General features: G+C 71.4%; 3 protein-coding genes and 2 long non-coding RNA genes across 5 annotated transcripts in view; 1 reads left to right on the top strand and 4 right to left on the bottom strand.

Moving 5' to 3' along the window:
• The window catches only part of OPA3 (outer mitochondrial membrane lipid metabolism regulator OPA3), an 80629-nt gene extending 66481 nt beyond the window's left edge, over positions 1–14148 (top strand). The window contains exons 2-3 of the mRNA XM_068178031.1: positions 12251–12392; positions 13634–14148. Coding sequence (XP_068034132.1) covers positions 12251–12392; positions 13634–14133 — 642 coding nt within the window. The 3' untranslated portion in view covers positions 14134–14148. The remainder of the gene's footprint in view (positions 1–12250; positions 12393–13633) is intronic.
• Positions 895–2750, bottom strand: FBXO46 (F-box protein 46). Its single transcript, XM_068178047.1, has one exon. It carries the CDS (start codon positions 2680–2682, stop codon positions 979–981), a length of 1704 nt encoding a protein of 567 aa, XP_068034148.1. The 5' UTR covers positions 2683–2750; the 3' UTR covers positions 895–978.
• LOC137466190 (gastric inhibitory polypeptide receptor-like) lies at positions 2682–10860 on the bottom strand. The gene is made up of 13 exons (XM_068178041.1): positions 10804–10860; positions 10168–10255; positions 9966–10073; positions 9773–9894; positions 8446–8549; positions 7862–8003; positions 6849–7002; positions 5717–5777; positions 5555–5624; positions 5361–5449; positions 4859–4997; positions 4508–4731; positions 2682–2727 (listed from the first exon to the last, which is right to left on the bottom strand). Exons 1-13 carry the CDS (start codon positions 10858–10860, stop codon positions 2682–2684), a joined length of 1404 nt encoding a protein of 467 aa, XP_068034142.1.
• A 555-nt stretch (positions 14149–14703) lies between the features above and the next one.
• On the bottom strand, positions 14704–15246 carry LOC137466194 (uncharacterized). Its single transcript, XR_010995040.1, has 4 exons — positions 15194–15246; positions 15038–15108; positions 14892–14949; positions 14704–14791 (listed from the first exon to the last, which is right to left on the bottom strand). It is a non-coding gene; the product is annotated as an uncharacterized lncRNA (long non-coding RNA).
• A 170-nt stretch (positions 15247–15416) lies between these two features.
• Positions 15417–15906, bottom strand: LOC137466196 (uncharacterized). Its single transcript, XR_010995041.1, has 3 exons — positions 15800–15906; positions 15651–15696; positions 15417–15522 (listed from the first exon to the last, which is right to left on the bottom strand). It is a non-coding gene; the product is annotated as an uncharacterized lncRNA (long non-coding RNA).
• Positions 15907–19631: the final 3725 nt, after the last annotated feature.

Below are 19631 nucleotides of genomic sequence, written 5' to 3'. Positions count from 1 at the left end.
AGGACACGGGGGGGACACGGGGGGACAGAGGGACACGGGGGGGACAGAGACAATTGGAGGGGACACGGGGGACAGAGGGACACGGGGCATAGAGGGACATGGGAGGACAGAGGGACATGGGGGGGACAGGGGGACACGGGGGGACATAATGTGTATAGGAATGGGACAGGGACACAACGGGGACACGCAGCGGGTGACCACGGCCATCCCCCTTGAGTGTCACCCTCCGCGAGTGATGTCCCCACCCCCGGGACAGGGGGGACCTCAGCAGGGACAGGTGACTGCCCCAGGCAGGTGACCTCGGATGGGGACATCACCTGGGACAGGCACGGGGCTCGTGTCACCCGCCCCGGGACTGCCACCCCGCCCAGTGCCACCAGCCCTTCCGTGGGGCTGGCACCGTCCTGAGGGACACCCCAGGCTGTGGGGCTGCGCCCTGCCTTGGGGACACCACCCCGCATGGCAATGTCACCCTCTGAGGGACATCGTCCTTCCAGGGGCCACCATCGCCACGGGGCTGTCCCCATTGCCCCCCATGGGGACACGAATGTCACCACCCAGGGGCCACCAGCCCAGCTGGGGACATCACCACTGGGCTGTCCCCAGTGTCCCTTATGGGGACACCATCCTGGAGGGCAATGTCACCCCTCCTGTGGCCACCAACCCAGCTGGGGACATTGCCACTGGGCTGTCCCCAGTGTTCCTTATGGGGACACCATCCTGGAGGGCAATGTCACCCCTCCTGGGGCCACCAGCCCAGCTGGGGACATCGCCACTGGGCTGCCCCATTGCCCCCCATGGGGACACGAATGCCACCACCCAGGGGCCACCAGCCCAGCTGGGGACATCGCCATCCCTGAACCCACGCCGCCAGACTTCCACACTCGACCGTTCCATTCCTCTTTTCTTTTCCCCCCCCCCGCGCCATCCTTCCGCGGCCCATCCCGTCCCCGAGCCGTCTGTCCGTCCGTCCGTCCTTCACCTGCCCTCCTCCCTGCGGCCGGCCGGGTGCACCCAGTTGTTGTCGTGCAGCCCCGTCCGGCAGCCCGGCGCCTCCCGGTCCGGCCGGCGGCAGCACATCCAGTAGGAGCGGCCGTAGGGCAGGTCGTGGTGGTAGGGCTTGGGGTGCCAGCGGCACAGCGACACGTCCCCGCGCTCGTAGCGCTTCTTGCACTGCTTGCAGGGGTCGTCGCGGTACAGCGGGTCGCGGTTCCACCGGGAATCCGTGGCCTGCACGCCGAAGGTCTCGATGATGGACTTGAAGTAGTGGCACGAGCACTTGAGGGCGGCCAGCGCCTGCGTGGGCAGGTAGCTGAAGATCTTCACCATGACGTGCTCCGGCAGCAGCAGCATGTACTGCCGCGGCTCCAGCAGCCGCTGGATCTTGAAGCGGATCTCCAGGAAATCGTGCGACACGTGCCGGTACAGCCGGCACAGCGCCGGGTCGCCGGGCGCCTCCCCGCCCGGCGCCGCTGCGGCCGCCGCCGGCTCCTCGGGCCGGCCGGGCAGCAGGAACAGCTGGCCGGGCGGCGGCGGCTCGTCTGGCAGCCGCACCGTCTCCTCCGTCACCTGCTTGGCGCTGTCCTTGCCAAAGAACACGCACTGGTCCACCACGCCCGTCACCACCACGTCCACGTGGAAGCCGGACGCGCAGTCCCGCGGCACTGCCGCCGCCGCTGCGCCCTCGGCCGCGCTGGCGCTTGGCTCTGCCGCCGCCTCGTCGGCGCTGTCCTTGTCCCCCTTGGCGGCCAGCAGCAGCTCCACGCCGGCCCGCGCCGGGCTGACCAGCCGGTACAGGTCGCAGGTGATCTGGTCCTTGGCGCCCAGCGCGCGGGGACGCTCGGGGACGGCGCCGGCGGCCGCGGCAGCCGCCCGGGGCTCGCCACGCCCGCTGGAGATGCGGAAGGCGATCCGCACCTCGCCGGGCCCCGCCGCCGTGCCGGGGCCGCACTCGCCGCTGCCGCCGCCACCTCGGCACAGCCCATTGGGCCGGGCCCCGCCGCGCTCCCGGCCATGCTGCTGCTGCTGCTGCGACTCGAACTGGGCCACAGCCGCGGCCACGCGCCGGCACTCGGGGCCGCCCGGTGCCTCCAGCAGCACCAGCGGCGCCGGCGCGTCGCAGGGCCGCGGCAGGCTCTGCAGGGCCAGCGCCGCGCGCCGTTCCACCAGCGCCACCATCTCTGCCACCGACAGCAGGTCCGGGCTGTCGCCGGTGCCATCCCCGACGCTGTCACCGGGCGTGTCCTGAGGGGGGTCCTTGGCGGCATCGCTGGAGCCGGCGGCCCAGCTCGGCGCGGCCTTGGGCTCGTGGCAGCGCCGGCGCCGCTTGGCCTTGGAGCTATCGCTGCCCCAGTTGCCCTTGACCTTCATGGTGCTGGCGCGGCCGCCGGCGCCGCCGGTGCCGCACTGGTGGGCCACGAAGAAGGCCACCTTCTCCTTGGTGTTGCCCGGCTTGATGACGTACCACGTGTCCAGCAGCACCCGCCCGTCCTCGGCGGCTGCCGCCGGCGCCGGGCCGGGCTCAGGGGGCTCCGGGGGGGTGTTCTCGGAGGGACGGCAGCCCAGGGGCTTGCGGGGCGGCGCGGCGGCGGCGGCGGCGGGGGCGCATGGCTTGTTCTGCGAGAAGGTGCCGAAGGGCCGCGGGCACCAGAGCTGCAGCTGCGGGAAGGCGTTGGGCTCCATCAGCGCCGCATGGCACGGCCACGCCGCCGCGGGGGCCGCCCGGGCCTGCGGAGGGAGAGACGGCGGGTGACGGCTCGGGGGGGACGCTGGGGGACACCGCGGGGGCGCTCGGGGACACCGGGGGGAGGCTCGGGGACACGGGGAGACACTCGGGGACAGCGGAGGACACCGGAGAGATGCTCGGGGACACGGGTGGATGCTCGGGGGCACCGGGGGGACACAGGGGGTTGGGGACACAGGGGGGGACACTCGGGGACAATGTGGGGGATGCTCGGGGACACCGGGGGGAGGCTCGGGGACACCGGGGGACACTCGGGGACACCGGGGGACACTCGGGGACAATGTGGAGCACACTTGGGGACACTGGAGGGATGCTTGGGGACAACGGGGGACACGCAGGGACACCGGGGGGACACTCGGGGACAAAGAGGGACACTCGGGGACACCGGGGGGACGCTCGGGGACACCGGGGGGAGGCTCGGGGACATCGCGGGACTGAGGCCCCCCCCACCCAAACGCGCGCCGCTACGCCCCGCCCCCCCGGCCCGCTACGCCCCGCCCCTCCCCACGCCCCGCCCCTCCAACGCCTTCCCCCGCCTCGCAACCCGCGCGCGCGCCCGGCCGGCGGCCAATCAGCGCGCGGCGCTCGGGCCATGCCCATATATGGACGGCGGCGCGCGGCGCGGCGGGGGGGCGTGGCCGGAGCGGCGGGGCGGGGCTTCGCGGGGGGGCGTGGTCCGGCGAGCCCCGGTCCCGCGTGGGCCCCGGCGGGGGGAGGGGGGGGAGCGGGGAACCGGCGCCGGTGTCCGGCGGGGAGGGGGCGTTAACGGGCCCGGCCTCGCCGCGGGCGCGGGGACACCGCCGGAGCCACCCGGCGCACCCCGCCTGTGGGCTCAGCGGCCCCGTCCCCCCTCGCCGGTGCTCGGCGTCGCACCGGGATTCCCCCCGCCGTCCCCTCCGTTAGGCCCCTCTCAGGCCCGCAGGCCCGGGGCCGCTCCCCGGGCCGTCCCGCGACGCCCCCGCGCCCGCGGCCATGCCCCTCCCGCGCCGGCCGGGCCCCACCCGGTGCCGCCGCCCCTCCCCCGCTCACCGGGCCGTGCCGGGCGCGGCCGCTCCGCCTCTCCGGCCGCTTCCGGGGTGCCCCGCCGCGCCTGCGCCCGCGCCCGCCGCCCTCCGCGCCTGCGGCCGCGCGGGGCCTCATGGGAGCTGTAGTTCGCGGCGGCCGGGTTCCGGGCGGCCGCACGGGGCCTGACGGGAGCTGTAGTTCCCCCCCCCCACAACGACGGCGCGGCGCCCCTGGGTGTCACGTGGTTTATTTTTGGGGTACAAACCCGGGGAACCCCCGCGTCCCCAAGGTGTCACACACCCCCCCCACCCCCCCACGAAACACCCAAATCCCCAGGATTTCACCCCAGATTGACCCCCCTTCCCCGCACCCAAAACTCTTGGGGACTCGTCCCCCACCCCCCAACACCCACAGGTGCCCCCCCAGGACCCCCTGATGCCCCCCAACACCCACAGGTGCTCCCCCAGGACCCCCAGGTGCCCCCCAGGACCCACAGGTGCCCCCGCAGGACCCCCAGGTGTTCCCCAGCACCCACAGGTACCTCCCAGGACCCCCAGGTGCCCCGCAGGACCCCCAGGTGCCCCCTCAGCACCCACAGGTGCCCCCCAGGACCCACAGGTGCCCCCGCAGGACCCACAGGTGCCCCCGCAGGACCCCCAGGTGCCCCCCAGGTGCCCCCCAGGACCCATAGGTGCCCCCGCAGGACCCCCAGGTGCTCCCTGGTGCCCCCCGCCCCTCTCAGCAGCCGCTCTCCGCCACCGGGCGCTGCCCCCGCCGGGAGCGACCCCTCGGGGGGGCCCTGGGGGGTCCGGGGACGCGCAGACGGCACCGCTGCCACCCCCGGCGCACCTCGGCCTGCACCTGCGGGCGGCGTGTCGCGACATGCGTGTCACCGCCTCGCGGTACCATGTCGCGACATGCGCCCCCGTGTCGTGACGCACCTCCTTGTTGGTGAAGCAGTACAGCACGCTGACCACCAGGCCCTGGGCGGGGTAGGGGGGGGGGACACTTTTTTTGTGTGTGGTGGGGGGGGTCCTGGGGGCTTCCATCGCCCTCCCGAAGGACCCCAATTAGCGCCATTAATTGGGCGCGGCCCCGCGCCGCCCTCACCTGCGCCGAGGTGAGCAGCAGGTGGAGGCAGAGCCGCGCCAGCCTCAGGCCGCCGCCGCCCTCGCCCTCGCCGGCCAGCGCGAAAATCACCTCGTGCACGCCCAGCAGCGGGATCAGCGTCAGCGTGGAGCGCGCCAGCCTGGGCAGGGACACGCGGGGACACGGCTGGGACACGCCCGGGGACAGCCCCGGGCAAGGGGACACACCTGGGGACACGCCCTGGACAGCCCTGGGATTAGGGACACACCTGGGGACACGCCCAGGGACATCTCCGGGATTAGGGACACACCTGGGGACACGCCCAGGGACATCCCCGGGATTAGGGACACACCTGGGGACACACCCAAGGACATCCCCGGGACTGGGGACACACCTGGGGCCACGCCCAGGGAGCCCTTGGCCCCAGGTGTCCCCACCTCAGACAGGTGTCGCCACCTGGCCCAGCCATTCCCGTGTGTCCCCCCCCCACCTCAACGTTCCCACCCGCGCCAGGCGTCCCCACCTGAGGCGCGTGTCCCCGCGGGACACCTGGTGCGCGCGCACCTTGGCCACCAGGATCCGCACGATCCGCACGAACACCACGAAGTTCACCTGGCCGGGTGGGCGGGGCAGGGAGGGGACACCTGAGGTGACACCTGCGGGGACACGCCCCCCCCCACACACACCTTCCCGCCGCCATGTCGCGATGTCACCCACCGCGACAGCCGCCAGGATGGGACAGCGGATGAGCCACCACACCGCCACCTTGTCGTTGCGCTCCCAGCACCTGTCCGGGGGGGCGGGGCCGCGCTCAGCCACGCCCCCGGCCCGGTGTCACCTCGGAGGGGACAGCGCGGGGACAGGGCGTGGTGGCCTCACCCCTCGTTCTCGTACAGGTACCGCAGGACGACCCAGGGGACCACGAAGAGCACGGGGACACCTGGACGGGGGGGGGGACACACCTGGTTAGGGGGCGTGGGGGGGACACGGGGACACGGGTGGCACGGGGGACACGGGGGGACAGGAGGTGGCACAGTGGGGGACATGGGGAGATGCGGGGGGGACACAGGCCACACAAAGGTACGGGGGGTGACACGGGTGGCACAATGGCACGGATGGCAGTGACACGGGTGGAAGTGACACAGGTGACACAGTGACACACGTGACACGGTGGCGCGGGTGACACGGGTGACACGGGTGACACAGTCACACAGGGACATGGTGACACGGTGACACGGGTGACACAGTGACACGGGTGACACGGTGACACTGTAACACGGTGACACGGGTGACACAGCGACACAGGTGACACAGTGACACACGTGACACGGTGGCACGGGTGACACAGCGACACAGGTGACACGGTGACATGGTAACGGTGACACGGGTGGCACAGCGACACAGGTGACACAGGTGACACGAGTGACACAGCAACACAGGTGACATGGTGACATGGGTGACACAGTAACACGGTGACATGGGTGACACGGTGATGCGGTGACACAGGTGACATGGGTGGCAGTGACATGGGTGACACAGGTGACATGGGTGGCAGTGACATGGGTGACACGGTGACATGAGTGACACAGTGACACGGGTGACACAGATGACCTAGTGACACAGGTGTCACAGTGACATGGGTGTCACAGCGACACAGGTGACAGGGGTGACACGGTGACACGGTGACACGGGTGACACTGGTGACACGGGTGACACAGTAACGGTGACACGGGTGATGACACAGGTGACACGGGTGACACAGTAACACGGTGACATGGGTGACACGGGTGGCAGTGACACGGGTGACATGGTGACATGAGTGACAGTGACACAGTGACACGGGTGACACATGACACAGTGACACGGGTGACACAGTGACATGGTGACACGGGTGTCACAGCGACACAGTGACATGGGTGACACGGTGACACAGTGACACGGGTGACATGGGTGACACAGTGACACAGGTGACAGGGTGACAGGGTGGCACGGTGTCGCGGCCACGGCGCACCCCAGCCGAGCAGCAGGAAGGCGGGCAGGCAGCGGCGAGCCGAGGTGGCGAGCAGGAGGCGCAGCAGGAACAGCCCCTCGGCCATGGCCCACGCGTAGTTGGCGCCCACGCAGTACTGCGCCAGGCTCTGCGCCACGCGGCACGCGGGGCCCGCCTGCGGCGACACCGCTGTCCCCTCCCCGCCACGCCCCGCGCGGCCGCGAGCCACGGCCGCCCCCGTGCGTGTCCCCGTGGGTGTCACCTCCCTCCCTTGGGTGTCCCCGTGGGTGTCACCTCCCTCCCGTGGGTGTCACCTCCCTCCCGTGGGTGTCCCCGTGGGTGTCCCCGTGGGTGTCACCTCCCTCCCGTGGGTGTCACCTCCCTCCCTTGGGTGTCCCCGTGGGTGTCCCCATGAGTGTCACCTCCCTCCCGTGGGTGCCCCCTCCGTCCCGCGGGTGTCCCCACGAGTGTCACCTCCCTCCCGTGGCTGTCCCCGTGGGTGTCACCTCCCTCCTGTGGGTGTCCCCTCCCTCCCTTGGGTGTCCCCATGAGTGTCACCTCCCTCCTGTGGGTGTCCCCTCCCTCCCGTGGGTGTCCCCACTGGTGTCCCCTCCCTCCCGTGGGTGCCCCCTCTGTCCCGCGGGTGTCGCCACGAGTGTCACCTCCCTCCCGTGGCTGTCCCCTCTGTCCCGCGGGTGTCCCCTTGGGTGTCACCTCCCTCTCGTGGGTGTCCCCACAGGTGTCCCCCTCTCCTGTGGGTGTCCCCTCCCTCCCGCGGGTGTCCCTACGAGTGTCCCCTCTTTCCCACGAGTGTCCCCTCCACCCCGCGTGTGTCCCGCAGGTCTCGCCCACTCCCACGAGTGTCCCCGTGGGTTGTCCCCGTGTTCCGTGGGTGTCCCCTCCCTCCCGTGGGTGTCCCCGTGGGCTCCCTCTACTCCCCCGTGGGTTCTCCCCCTGTCCCGCGGGTGTCCCCTCCCTCCCGTGGGTGTCCCCTCCTTCCCGTGGCCGTCCCCACGCGTGTCCCCGCATGTCACCTGCACGCCCAGCAGCTGCAGGGGGTGGCCGCTGCGGTGGCCGTGGGGCAGCAGCGCATCCCGCGTGAGGATGGCGCCGGCGCGGAGCGCAAAGGACACGAACAGGTTGGCGTGGATCAGGTTCCGCGTGCAGCGCAGGCGCCTGCGGGGATGCGGGGGACACGGGGGACACCGCCACCAGTGACACGGGGGACACCGCCACGGGGGACACCCGTCCTGGGGGACACGGGGGACATGGGGGACACCCCCGCGGGGGGCAACAGTACACGAGGGGGACAGTGAACCCAGGTGTGACACAGCCCCAGGTGTGACACAGCCCCCAGGTGTGACATTCCCCAGGTGTGACACAGCCCTAGGTGTGACATTCCCCAGGTGTGACACAGCCCCAGGTGTGACATTCCCCAGGTGTGACATTCCCCAGGTGTGACACAGCCCCAGGTGTGACATTCCCCAGGTGTGACACAGCCCCAGGTGTGACACAGCCCCAGGTGTCACATCGCTCCAGGTGTGACACAGTCCCAGGTGTGACATTCCCCAGGTGTGACATCGCTCCAGGTGTGACATCGCTCCAGGTGTGTCCGTACCTGAGCAGCAGCAGCAGCAGCAGTGCCACCACCAGCGCGACGAGGGACAGCGAGTATCCCACGGTGTAGAGGAGGCGGAACTGCTCCAGGAGCCACACCTGGCGCTGCGGGTACACCGGGACAGGGGGACAGGGGGACACGGGGACAGGGGGACACAGGGACAGGGGGACACCGGGACAGGGGGACACGGGGACACGGGGACAGGGGGACACAGGGACACGGGGACACGAGGACACAGGGACAAGGGGACAGGGGGACACGGGGACACCGGGACAGGGGGACACGGGGACAGGGGGACACAGTGGACACAGGGACATGGGGACATAGTGGACATGGGGACAGGGGGACACAGGGACACGGGGACACGGGGACACGGCGGGGGACATGACATGGCACAGGGGACACGGGACACGGGGCACAGCACGACACGGGCTGTGACACACGCGCCGGCACAGCGTGGCGCGTGGCACCGCGCCGCGCCACCCGGTGTCACACGGAGCGCAGTGTGACACGCGCGGGGCACGGCACGGGGCACGGCGCGACACGAGCGGGGCGCAGCGTGACACAGCGACGGGCACGTGGCACCTCCCGGCGTGGTGGCACCCCTCGGTGTCACCCCTCCGTGACCCCCGCTGTCCCCTGCAGCGTCCCTCCCGCCGGGCTGTCCCCGCGCTGTCCCCTCTCCATCCCCGCTGTGTCCCCGCTCTGTCCCTGCGCTGTCCCCTCCCTGTCCCCTCCCTGTCCCCGCTCTGTCCCCTCCCTGTCCCCTCTCTGTCCCCTCCCTGTCCCCTCCCTGTCCCCTCTCTGTCCCCTCAATGTCCCCCCTCTGTCTCCTCTCTGTCCCCGCTCTGTCCCCTTTCTATCCCCGCTCTGTCCCCTCCCTGTCCCCCCTCCCTGTCCCCTCCCTGTCCCCTCTCTGTCCCCTCAATGTCCCCTCTCTGTCCCCTCCCTGTCCCCCCTCTGTCCCCTTTCTATCCCCGCTCTGTCCCCTGTCTGTCCCCGCTCTGTCTCCTCCCTGTCCCATTCCCTGTCCTCCCTCTGTCCCGTCTGTCCCCACTCTGTCCCCCCCTCTGTCCCCTCACTCTCCCCTCCCTGTCCCCTCCCTATCCCCTCCTTGTCCCCTCCCTGTCCCCCCTCTCTGTCCCCTTTCTATCCCCTCTCTGTCCCCTCTCTGTCCCCAGTCTGTGCCCCCTCTGTCCCCCCTCTGTCCCCCCGTCTGTCCCCTTTCTATCCCCTTTCTATCCCCTCTCTGTCCCCACTCTGTGCCCTCTCTGTCCCCCCTGTCTGTCCCCTGTCTGTCCCCCCTCTGTCCCCTCCCTGTCCCCACCTGCAGCGGCTGCACCTGCGCCAGGTCCTCGCACTGGGAATTGTCCTGCCAGGGCCTGCCGCTGTCGTCTGTCACCCAGCGCCCGTCGGGGCCGCAGCGCCGCGCCACCACCCCGCCCTGCACTGTGGCACGGCTGTCACCGCCGTCTGTCCCCGCTGTCCCCCGCTGTCCCCCGCTGTCCCCGCCGCGTTACCTCGGTGGTACCAGGGCAGGTACCAGGGGCAGGGGACAGTGGCGGTGCTGTTGGGGACAGCGTCGCCCCAGCACGCGTACAGGTCGAAGCTGCGGTTGCAGACGGGTCCTGGGGAGGGGGGTCGCCGGTGGGTGGGTGTCACCTGGCGCGTCCCCAGGGTGTCCCCGACCCAGGGTGTCCCCAGGGTGTTGTCGCGGCTCACCTGGGGCGGGCGGGGCCAGGCGCAGGTGCAGCTCGCACGCCTGGCGGTACTGGCGCCACGCGACAACGGTGGCCTGGGCGGAGCGCTCCTGGGGGGACAGCGGGGACAGCGGGGGGGACATCAGGGGAGGGGACATCAGGGGGACATCAGAGGAGGGGACATCGGGGACAGGCGACATCGGAGGAGGGACATTAGCGACAGCGAGGGGGGCATCAGGGGAGGGGACATCAGGGACAGCGGGGGGGACATCAGCGAGGACATCAGCGGGGGGCGACATCAGGGACATCGGGGGGACATCAGAGGAGGGGACATCAGCGGGGACATCAGCGGGGGGTGACATCAGCGGAACAGAAGGGGACATCGGGGGACATCAAGGGACAGCGGGGGGTGACATCAGCGGGAGAGAGGGGGACATCAAGGGACATCGGGAGACAATGGGGGACATCGCGGGGACATCAGCGGGGACATCAGCGGGGACATCGAGGGACAGCAGAGGACAGCGCGGGGACAGCGGGGGACATCGAGGGACATTGGGGGACAGCGGGGGACACTGCGGGACACCTCGGGACAGCGGGGGACAGCGGGGGACACCGCGGGGACATCGGCGGACAGCGGGGGACGTCGCGGGGGTCTCACCTCTGCTCCAGGCGGGACGTGGCTCAGCGGGGCGGGGGTCGCCGCCCGCTGGCCCATGGTGGCTCCTGGGGGGTCCCTGGTGTCCCCTGGGGGGTGCCGAAGTGTCCCCGGGGCTGCCGTGCCGCTGTCCCCACCCCCGCCCGTGTCACCGGTCCCGGCTCCGCGCGTGGCTCTGTCACCCTCGGGTGGCACCGACAGGGGCGGGGACCGCCCCCGGGAGGAGCCTCGGTGTCACCGGGGGGGTCTCGGTGTCACCCACCGGGGTCCCGGTGTCACCGGGGGGGTCTCGGTGTCACCCACCGGGGTCTCAGTGTCACCAGAGGGGTCCCGGTGTCACCCACCGGGGTCCCGGTGTCACCGGGGGGTCCCGGTGTCACCCACCGGGGTCTCAGTGTCACCAGAGGGGTCCCGGTGTCACCGGGGGGGTCTCGGTGTCATCCACCGGGGTCTCAGTGTCACCAGAGGGGTCCCGGTGTCACCGGGGGGGTCCCGGTGTCACCACGGGGGTCTCAGTGTCACCACGGGGGTCCCGGTGTCACCGGGGGGGGTCCTGGTGTCACCACGGGGGTCTCAGTGTCACCGGGGGGGGTCCCGGTGTCACCCACCGGGGTCTCAGTTTCACCAGAGGGGTCCCGGTGTCACCGGGGGGGGTCCCGGTGTCACCACGGGGGTCTCAGTGTCACCGGGGGGGTCCCGGTGTCACCCACCGGGGTCTCGGCGTCACCGGGGGGGTCTCGGTGTCACCCACCGGGGTCTCAGTGTCACCGGGGGGGTCCCGGTGCCACCCACCGGGGTCTCGGTGTCACCGGGGGGGTCTCGGTGTCACCAGAGGGGTCCCGGTGTCACCGGGGGGGTCCCGGTGTCCCACAGCTGTTCCCAACCTGTGTTCCAATGTCCCCCATAGACGTCGCGGTGTCCCCAGTGTCCCCCAGTGTGTCCCCCAGTGTGTCTCCAGTGTCCCCCCATTGTCCCGCAGTGTCCCCAGGTGTGTCCCAGTGCCCCCCACACCTGTCCCAGTGTCCCCAGGTGTGTCCCAGTGTCCCCAGGTGTCTCCCAGTGTCCCCAGGTGTGTCCCAGTGACCCCCACACCTGTCCCAGTGTCCCCCAATGCCCCCCAGGTGTGTCCCAGTGCTCCCAGGTGTGTCCCGGTGTCCCCCACACCTGTCCCAGTGTCCCCCACACCTGTCCCAGTGCCCCCCATTGTCCCCCAGCACCCCCCAAACCGAGTGGGCGTGTCCCCAGACGAAGGGGGCGTGTCCCCAGACGAAGGGGGCGTGTCCCCAGACGAAGGGGGCGTGTCCCCACCCATGGCGGTGCGCGCGTCCGCCAGGGGGCGCCACCCGGGACGGGGGAGGGGGAGGGGTTAGGGATAGGGCGTGTCCCCACGCCGGCTGTGACGTCATCTCCGCGCGCCGCCCCGCCCCGCCCCGCCCCGCCCCGCGCGAGGATGGTGGCGGGCGCGTTCCCGCTGGCCAAGCTGCTGACGCTGGGCGCGCGCCAGCTCAGCCGCCCGCTGGCCGCGCGCATCAAGGCGGGGGCGCGCGCGTCCCCCTTCTTCCGCACCTACATCTGCCTGCCCCCCGCCCAGCGTGAGTGGGGGCACACCTGGGGAGAGGCGGCGGGGAGCGGGGGGGACACCGCGGCGACACCGCCGTCCCCTCCCGGACCGGCCCCTGGCCGCCATAGGGGTCAGCGAGGGGACACCGGGGACACCGGGAGAGGCGGGGGACACCGCGGGGACACCGGTCTCCCCTCCCGGACCGGCCCCTGGGCGGGACAGGGGTCACGGGGGACACCTGGGGACACCTGAGGGGGGACACCTGGTGGGGGGGGACACCGCCGTCCCCTCCCGGACCGGCCCCTGGCCGGGACAGGGGTCACGGGGGACACCTGGAGGGGGGGGGACACCGCCAAGGCCCCGCTGGACCGGCCCGGCCCGGCCCCGTGGCCGGGACAGGGGTCACGGGGGTCACTGGGGACACCTGGGGGGGCACACCTGGGTCAGCCCCTCCTTCCGGCCCTTCCTCCGTCCCCGTGGGAGCGAGGGGAGGGAGGGGTCACCTGGCGGGGGACAGGGGTCAGCGGGGGGTCACGGGGGACACCTGGGGACACCTGAGGGGGTGACAAGGACATTGGGGACACGGGGGGGGACGGGGGGGGGACCCTGATCCGGGCGGGGGGGGGGTTGGGGGTGTCTGTGGCGGGATTGGGGGGGGTTTGGGGGTTGGGTTTGGGGGGGGTCTGGGGATGGATTTGGGGGGGATCTGGGGATGGATTTGGGGGGGGATTTGGGGATGGATTTGGGGGGTCTGTGTCTGGATTTGGGGGGATCTGGGGATGGATTTGGGGGGGGGTTGGGGATGGATTTGGGGCGGATTTGGGGTTTGGTTTGGGGTGTCTGGATTTGGGGGTTGGTTTGGGGGGAATCTGAGGAGGGAACTGGGGGGGGATCTGGGGGTTGAATTTGGGGGGTATTTATGGCTGGATTGGGGGCTGTCTGGGCATGGATCTTGGGGGGGATCTGGGGTTGGTTTAGGGGGAAATTATGGCTGGATTTGGGTGTGTTTGTAGCTGCATTTGGGGGGGATCTGTAGCTGGATTTGGGGGGGTCTGTAGCTGGATTTGGGGGATTTAGGGCTGGATTTGGGGGGATCTGTGACAGGATTTTGGGGGGGTTTCTGACAGGATTTAGGGGGGGATCTGGGGGTTGCTTTGGGGGGGATTTACGGCTGGATTTGGGGCCGTTCCTGCCCGGGTTTTGGGGACGCCCCGCCGCCGCCTCCCGCAGCGGGGGGAGGGGGGGCCTCCCTAATCCCCTTCTGTGCCTCAGTTTACCACTGGGTGGAGATGCGAACCAAGATGCGCCTCCTGGGCTTCCGGGGGGCGACCGTGAAGCCCCTGAACGAGGAGGCGGCGGCCGAGCTCGGGGCCGAGCTGCTGGGCGAGGCCCTGGTCTTCGGCGTCGGGGGCCTCTGCCTCTACCTCGAGTACCTGCGCCAGGCGGGGCAGAGCCGGCGCCGCGAGGAGCTCCTGGAGCAGACCCTCGGCGACCTCCGGCAAGGCCTGGAGCAGCTCCAGAGGGACCTGGAGGAGCTGCGGGCCCAGGGACACGCCCAGGGACACGCCCAGGGAGGGGCCGGACACGCCCCGGGAAGCTCAGGACACGCCCCACCCCAAGCTGTGAACGGCGCTGCTGGGGCTGGCCCCGCCCCCGCCGGCTCTGGACACGCCCCAGCGGTGACAGGCCCCGCCCCTGTCGCGACAGGCCACGCCCCCCGCATTAAAGCGCTTGTGTGGTGTGCCCGCGGTGCCTTTAAGGGGCGGGGCTAATGGGGAGGGTGGGCGTGGCCACATTGGGGTGTGGCCGCTGGGCGTGGCCCGCGATGGGGCGGGGTCCGACGAGCATCAGAGCTGTGATTGGTGGGCAGGTGCTCAGGGCCTCGTGGGGTGGGCGGGGCTTCCCCTGGGGCTGGGGGCGTGGTCATTAAAGCCCTGCCCCCCCAGGGGACCCCACCCCCCGGCCCCCAGGGACCCCCCAAGGCCACGAGGCTCTCGTAGAAAACCGTTTATTGGTGCTGGGCGGGGAGACCCCCCCCAAATAACCCAAAAAAAAGTGAAAAACCCAAAAAAGTGGCTTAAAAAAAAAACACCCGGGGTGGGGAGGGGGGAGGAAGGGGGGGGGTGTTTTCCCCTTCCCCTCCCCCTCCCCACGTGTAAAAATCGGGGTCCCCGCGTGGCGGTGAGGGGGAGCACAGTGTTGGGGGGGGGCTCGGGGGTCCCCCCCGCCGGTAAGGCACAGCCTGGGGGGCGCAGCCCGGAGCCCCCCAGGGCGGTGAGGGGTGAAATGGTGCATGGGGGGGGGGGAGGGGGGTTGGGGGGCACCGCCCCCCCCCCCAAAATCCGTGGCGTGGTGGTGGAGGGGGGGTGTGACGAGGTGGGGGATGGGGGGGTCAGGGCCCGTTTCGCTTCCGCAGCTCCGTCACCAGCGCTGGGGGGAGGGGACAGAAACAGGGTTGGGGGGGTGGGGGGGGGCGTTGTCACCCGCGACCCCCCTGCCCCCAATTTCCTCAGAGCCCGCCCCCCCTCACCTTCGATGATCTCCTCCTTCACCTTCTGCAGCTCCCTCCGCACCTCCTCCAGCAGCTCCTGGGGAGGGGGGGCACCAGGTGAGGGGGGGGGGACACACCCCAAACCCCCACCCCCAAACCCCCCAGGCCCCCCCCAAAACCGGTACCAGCTTGAATCGCTCCAGGTCCAGCTCACTGTGGGGCTCGGAGGGGGCGGCTGGAACGGCCCGATTTCATCCTGGGGGGGGTGGTGGGGGGAAATAATGAATTGGGGGACCCCCACGGACACCCCCAAAATCCTCCCCCCCCCCCAAAAAACGCACCTGGGCAAGGTGGAGCTGGATTTTTCCCAGGGCCTCCGTACGGGCTCTGCGGGAGGGGCAGGGCAGGGGGTGAGGTGGGGTGGAGGTGGGGGGGGGGCTGGACCCCCCAAAAAAGCCCCCGCAGCCTCTCGCGGTTCCCCCACCCCCGGCGCGCCCCTCTTTTAACAACTTTTTTTTGGGCAAGGAACTACAGCTCCCAGCGCGCCCCGCGCGCTCGCGCCCCGCCCGGCGGCGCGCCGCCGCCGCGGTGCATGCTGGGGGTTGCAGTCCGCGCGCTCACCCGGCCCCGCCGGCGGCCCCGCCGTCCTCGCGCCGGGCTCCGCCTCCTCCTGGGGGGGGGGGGGGGGGCACACAGAAATGAGGGGGGGGGGGTGCGAAATTTGGGGAGGGGGGAGGCAGAGACACCCTTCCCCAACATTTTTATTTTTGGGGGCGGGGGGAGGGGGGGTTTACTGACGTTGGTGACGTCATCGTCCTTCTTTGGCGCCTCCGTGGCTTTTCTCCTGGGGGGGGGAAGGGGAAGGGGGGGGGGGGGGTCAGCGTGGGAATCGAGGGGGAGCCCCCCCCCCCCAAATCGTGCCACCCCCTCCTCCTCCTCCTGCTCACCTGCGGGCCAGCATGGCGCTCATCTCCTCCATGAGCCCCCCGCCCCCCCCGGCCCGGGGGGGCCCCTCGGCCTTTGGGGGGGGAGGGGCGGGGGCTGACCCCCCCCCGCTACTCGGGTGGCCTCGTCCTGATGGGGGGACAAAAGGGGGTGAGGAGGAGGATGGGGGGGGCCAGGTGAGACTGGACACCCCCCCCCCACGCTGGTAATTAATTAATTAATTAGTTAATTAATTAATTCCCCCCCCCCCAAAAAAAAAAAAAGAACTCACCTTCCCGACTTTCCTGAGTTTGGCCCCTGCGATGGCGGCGGCAAAGCCGGAGGACCCCCCGGGAACGACCCCCGCCTCCGGAGCCCCCCCGCCACCCCCGGCAGCGGCGGCGCGGGGGCACCCCCGGGGGTGGGGGAGGGGGGGGGCCCGGGCGGCGGGGGGGGGCCCGGGGGGTGGGGGAGGGCCGGGGGGCGGCGGGGGGGGCACAGCTGGGGGTCCTGTGGGGGGGGGGGGGAAAGAAGAAATTCGGTAATTCGGGCTGGTGGGGGGGGGGAGGACCCTTTTTTTTTGGGGGGGGGTGTCAGGATTGAAGCCCCGCCCCTTCCCCTCCCCCACCCACCTGCAGCCGTCCCGCGGCGCTCGGACTCGTCCATCACCGCCCTGGGTGGGGGGGAAGGGTCAGTTGGTCAGTCAACCCCCTCCCCCCAGCCCTGGGGGGGTCCAAACCCCCCCAAAAAAGTAAAAAATGGGGTGTCCCCCCCCTCACCTGTCCGGCTGCTCCGGGGGCGGGGCGGAACCATCGGGCTCCGGCCACGACAGCGTCGTTCCTGTTGGGGGGGGGGGCGCACCGAGGTGACCCCAGGGTTGGGTTGGGTTGGGTCGGGGGGTTCGGGGACCCCCCACCCCCAGGACCCCCAGACTCACCGTGGTCCAGCGCCTGCAGCGCCCGCAGCACGGCCCCGGCGGAAGAGCGCGGCCTCGGGGGGCGCGGCGAAGCTGAGCCCCCAGACCCGCCGGCCCTCGCGCCACTGGTGGAACTGCGGCGTGGCCTGGCTGTAGCGCAGCCCCCGGCCCAGGGGGCAGTTCAGCACCACCTGGGGGGGGCGGTGCGGTGGGGCACAGGTAAGGCCTGGGCCGCCCAGAGCCCCCCGGAACTGTGGGCGTGACCCCCGAACCCGCGCCTGGCTCGTGGAGGACCCCCCCACCACCACCACCACCACCAGCCCTGGGTAACCCACAGAGACCCCAGCCCACCCAGGTGCCATCCTGGTACCCCCAGGTGCCCCCCAGGTGCCCTCCCATCCACCCAGGTGCAGCCAGGTACCCCCCAGGTGCCCCCCAGGTACCCCCAGGTGCCCTCCCAGCCTCCTCAGGTGCCCCCCAGGTGCCCTCCCATCCACCCAGGTACCCCTAGGTGCCCCCCAGGTGCCCCCAGGTGCCCTCCCATCCACCCCAGGTGCCCTCCCATCCACCCAGGTATCCCCAGGTGCCCCAGGTGCCCCCCAGGTGCCCTCCCATCCACCCAGGTACCCCCAGGTACCCCCAGGTGCCCCCAGGTGCCCCCACCTGCTGCTCGGCTGCAGCCGCCGCCCCACCAGGCGGAAGCCGCGGGTGCTGGGCTGGTGGAACAGCTGGACGCAGCTGGGGCCCGGGGGGGGCCCCCCGGCCGGCACCCACTGCCGCTGCGCCTCGTCGTAGAGCAGCACCGCGGCCCGGGCGCTGCACAGCACCCGCTCGCTGGGGGGGCAGCGAGGTCAGCCCCCCCAAAAAGGGGATGGGTACCCCCAAAATGGGGCTGGGAACCCCAAAAATGGGGCTGGGACCCTGGGACCCCCCACCCCGAGGGTAGAGCTGCACCGCGGCCCGGGCGCTGCACAGCACCCCGCTCGCTGGGGGGCAGCGCGGTCAGCCCCCCCAAAATGGGGATGGGGACCCCCAAAATGGGGCTGGGAACCCCAAAAATGGGGCTGGGACCCTGGGACCCCCCACCCCGAGGGTAGAGCTGCACCGCGGCCCGGGCGCTGCACAGCACCCGCTCGCTGGGAGGGCAGCGCGGTCAGCCCCCCCAAAATGGGGATGGGGGGACCCCCCAAAATGGGGGTGGGACTACCCAAAGGGGCTGGGACCCCCCCCCGATGGGGCTGGGAACCACATAAAGGGGGCCTGGGACCCCCAAAAGGGGATGGCACCCCAAAAGGGGGGGCTGCACCCCCCCGTCGAGCCCCGGCCCCCCCCGGGTGCTGCCTCCCCCCACCCCGCACCCCAAAAACTCCACCCCCCCCCCTTTTCTTCCTCTTCTCCCCGGGGCCGCCCTTCCCCCACCTCCGCGGGGCCTCCAGTGTTCCCAGTGTTCCCAGTGCTCCCAGTGCCCATTCCCAGTGCTCCCAGTGCCCAATCCCGGTGCTCCCAGTGCTCCCCGTGTCCAATCCCGGTGCTCCCAGTAATCCCAGTGCCCGTTCCCGGTGCTCCCAGTAATCCCAGTGCCCAATCCCGGTGCCCCCAGTGCTCCCAGTGCCCAATCCCGGTGCTCCCAGTGCTCCCCGTGTCCAATCCCGGTGCTCCCAGTGCTCCCAGTACCGGTTCCCGGTGCTCCCAGTAATCCCAGTGCCCGTTCCCGGCGCTCCCAGTAATCCCAGTGCCCGTTCCCGGCGCTCCCAGTGCCCCAGCCCCAGTTCCCGGTTCTCCCCGAGCTCCCGGTCCCACTTCCCGGTTTTCCGGCGCTCCAAGTACCGCTTCCCGGCGCTCCCAGTTCCGGATCCCGGCTCTCCCAGTGCTGCCCAGCGCCCGCAACCCCCGCTTCCAGTTCTCCCAGTGCCCGTTACCGGCGCCGCCCGCTGCCCCCAGCGCCCGTTACCGGCGGCCCCAGTGCCCCGGTACCGCCCGGTGCCCGTTACCGGCTCTCCCAGTGCCCCCAGCGCCGCTCTCCGCTGCTCCCAGTGCTCCCAGTTCGCCCAGTTCCGATCCCCGCTGCTCCCAGCGCGCCCGGTACCGCTCCCCGGTGCCCCCCGCGCCCGTTAACGTTTCCGCCAGTCCCCCCAGCGCCCGTACGCGGTGCCCCCAGTTGCTCCCAGTACCGATCCCCGCTCACCTCATGCTGGCGGCGGCGGCCGGTCCGGGCCCTTCCGGTGGCGGCGGGGGCCGGACCCGCCGGTCCCGGCGAGAGGCCCCGCCCCCCAAGGGCATGGCCCCGCCCTCCCGGCCCCTCCCCTCCCGGTAACGGCGGCGGCCGGGAGGCGCCCCCGGGCCCCCCGCAAGCGGCAACGGCGGCGCGCGGGGCCCATCGGGGACCAGTAACGACCAGTGGCTCCTCCCAGTATGCCCCAGTGTCCCCCAACGGACACCCCCCCGCCGGTGTCCCCCCGGACTCTCCGGTGCTGGGCACTGGGATGGACTGGGGGGACACTGGGAGGAACTGGGGGGACACTGGGATGGACTGGGGGACACTGGGAGTGACTGGAGGGACACTGGGAGGGACTGGAGGGACACTGGGAGGGACTGGGGGACACTGGGAGGGACTGGGAGAGACTGGGGGGCACTGGGAGATTCCGGCGACTCCGAGGGCCACCGGGGAGCCCCGGGGTCGGTGCCCGGTTCCCGGTTCCTGATGCCGGTTCCCGGTCCCAGTGCCCGGTTCCCAGTTCCCGGCTCTCCGGTTCGCGGTTCCCGGTTCTCAGTGCCGGTGCCATTCCCAGTGCCGGTTCCCAGTGCCGATTCCCAGTGTCGGTTCCCGCTGCCATTCCCGCTGCCGGTTTCCCCTTTCCCGGCTCTCCGGTGCGGTCCCGCCCCCCGCCCCGCCCCTCTCCGCCGCTGCCGCCGCCGCCGCCGCCGCCGCCGCCGCCCTT

Source organism: Anomalospiza imberbis, unplaced genomic scaffold (genome assembly GCF_031753505.1).
Source record: "Anomalospiza imberbis isolate Cuckoo-Finch-1a 21T00152 unplaced genomic scaffold, ASM3175350v1 scaffold_146, whole genome shotgun sequence".
In the NCBI taxonomy this organism is placed as follows: Eukaryota; Metazoa; Chordata; class Aves; order Passeriformes; family Viduidae; genus Anomalospiza; species Anomalospiza imberbis.
Note: the sequence above shows the minus strand (reverse complement) of the source record. Positions and strands in the feature narration are given on the sequence as shown.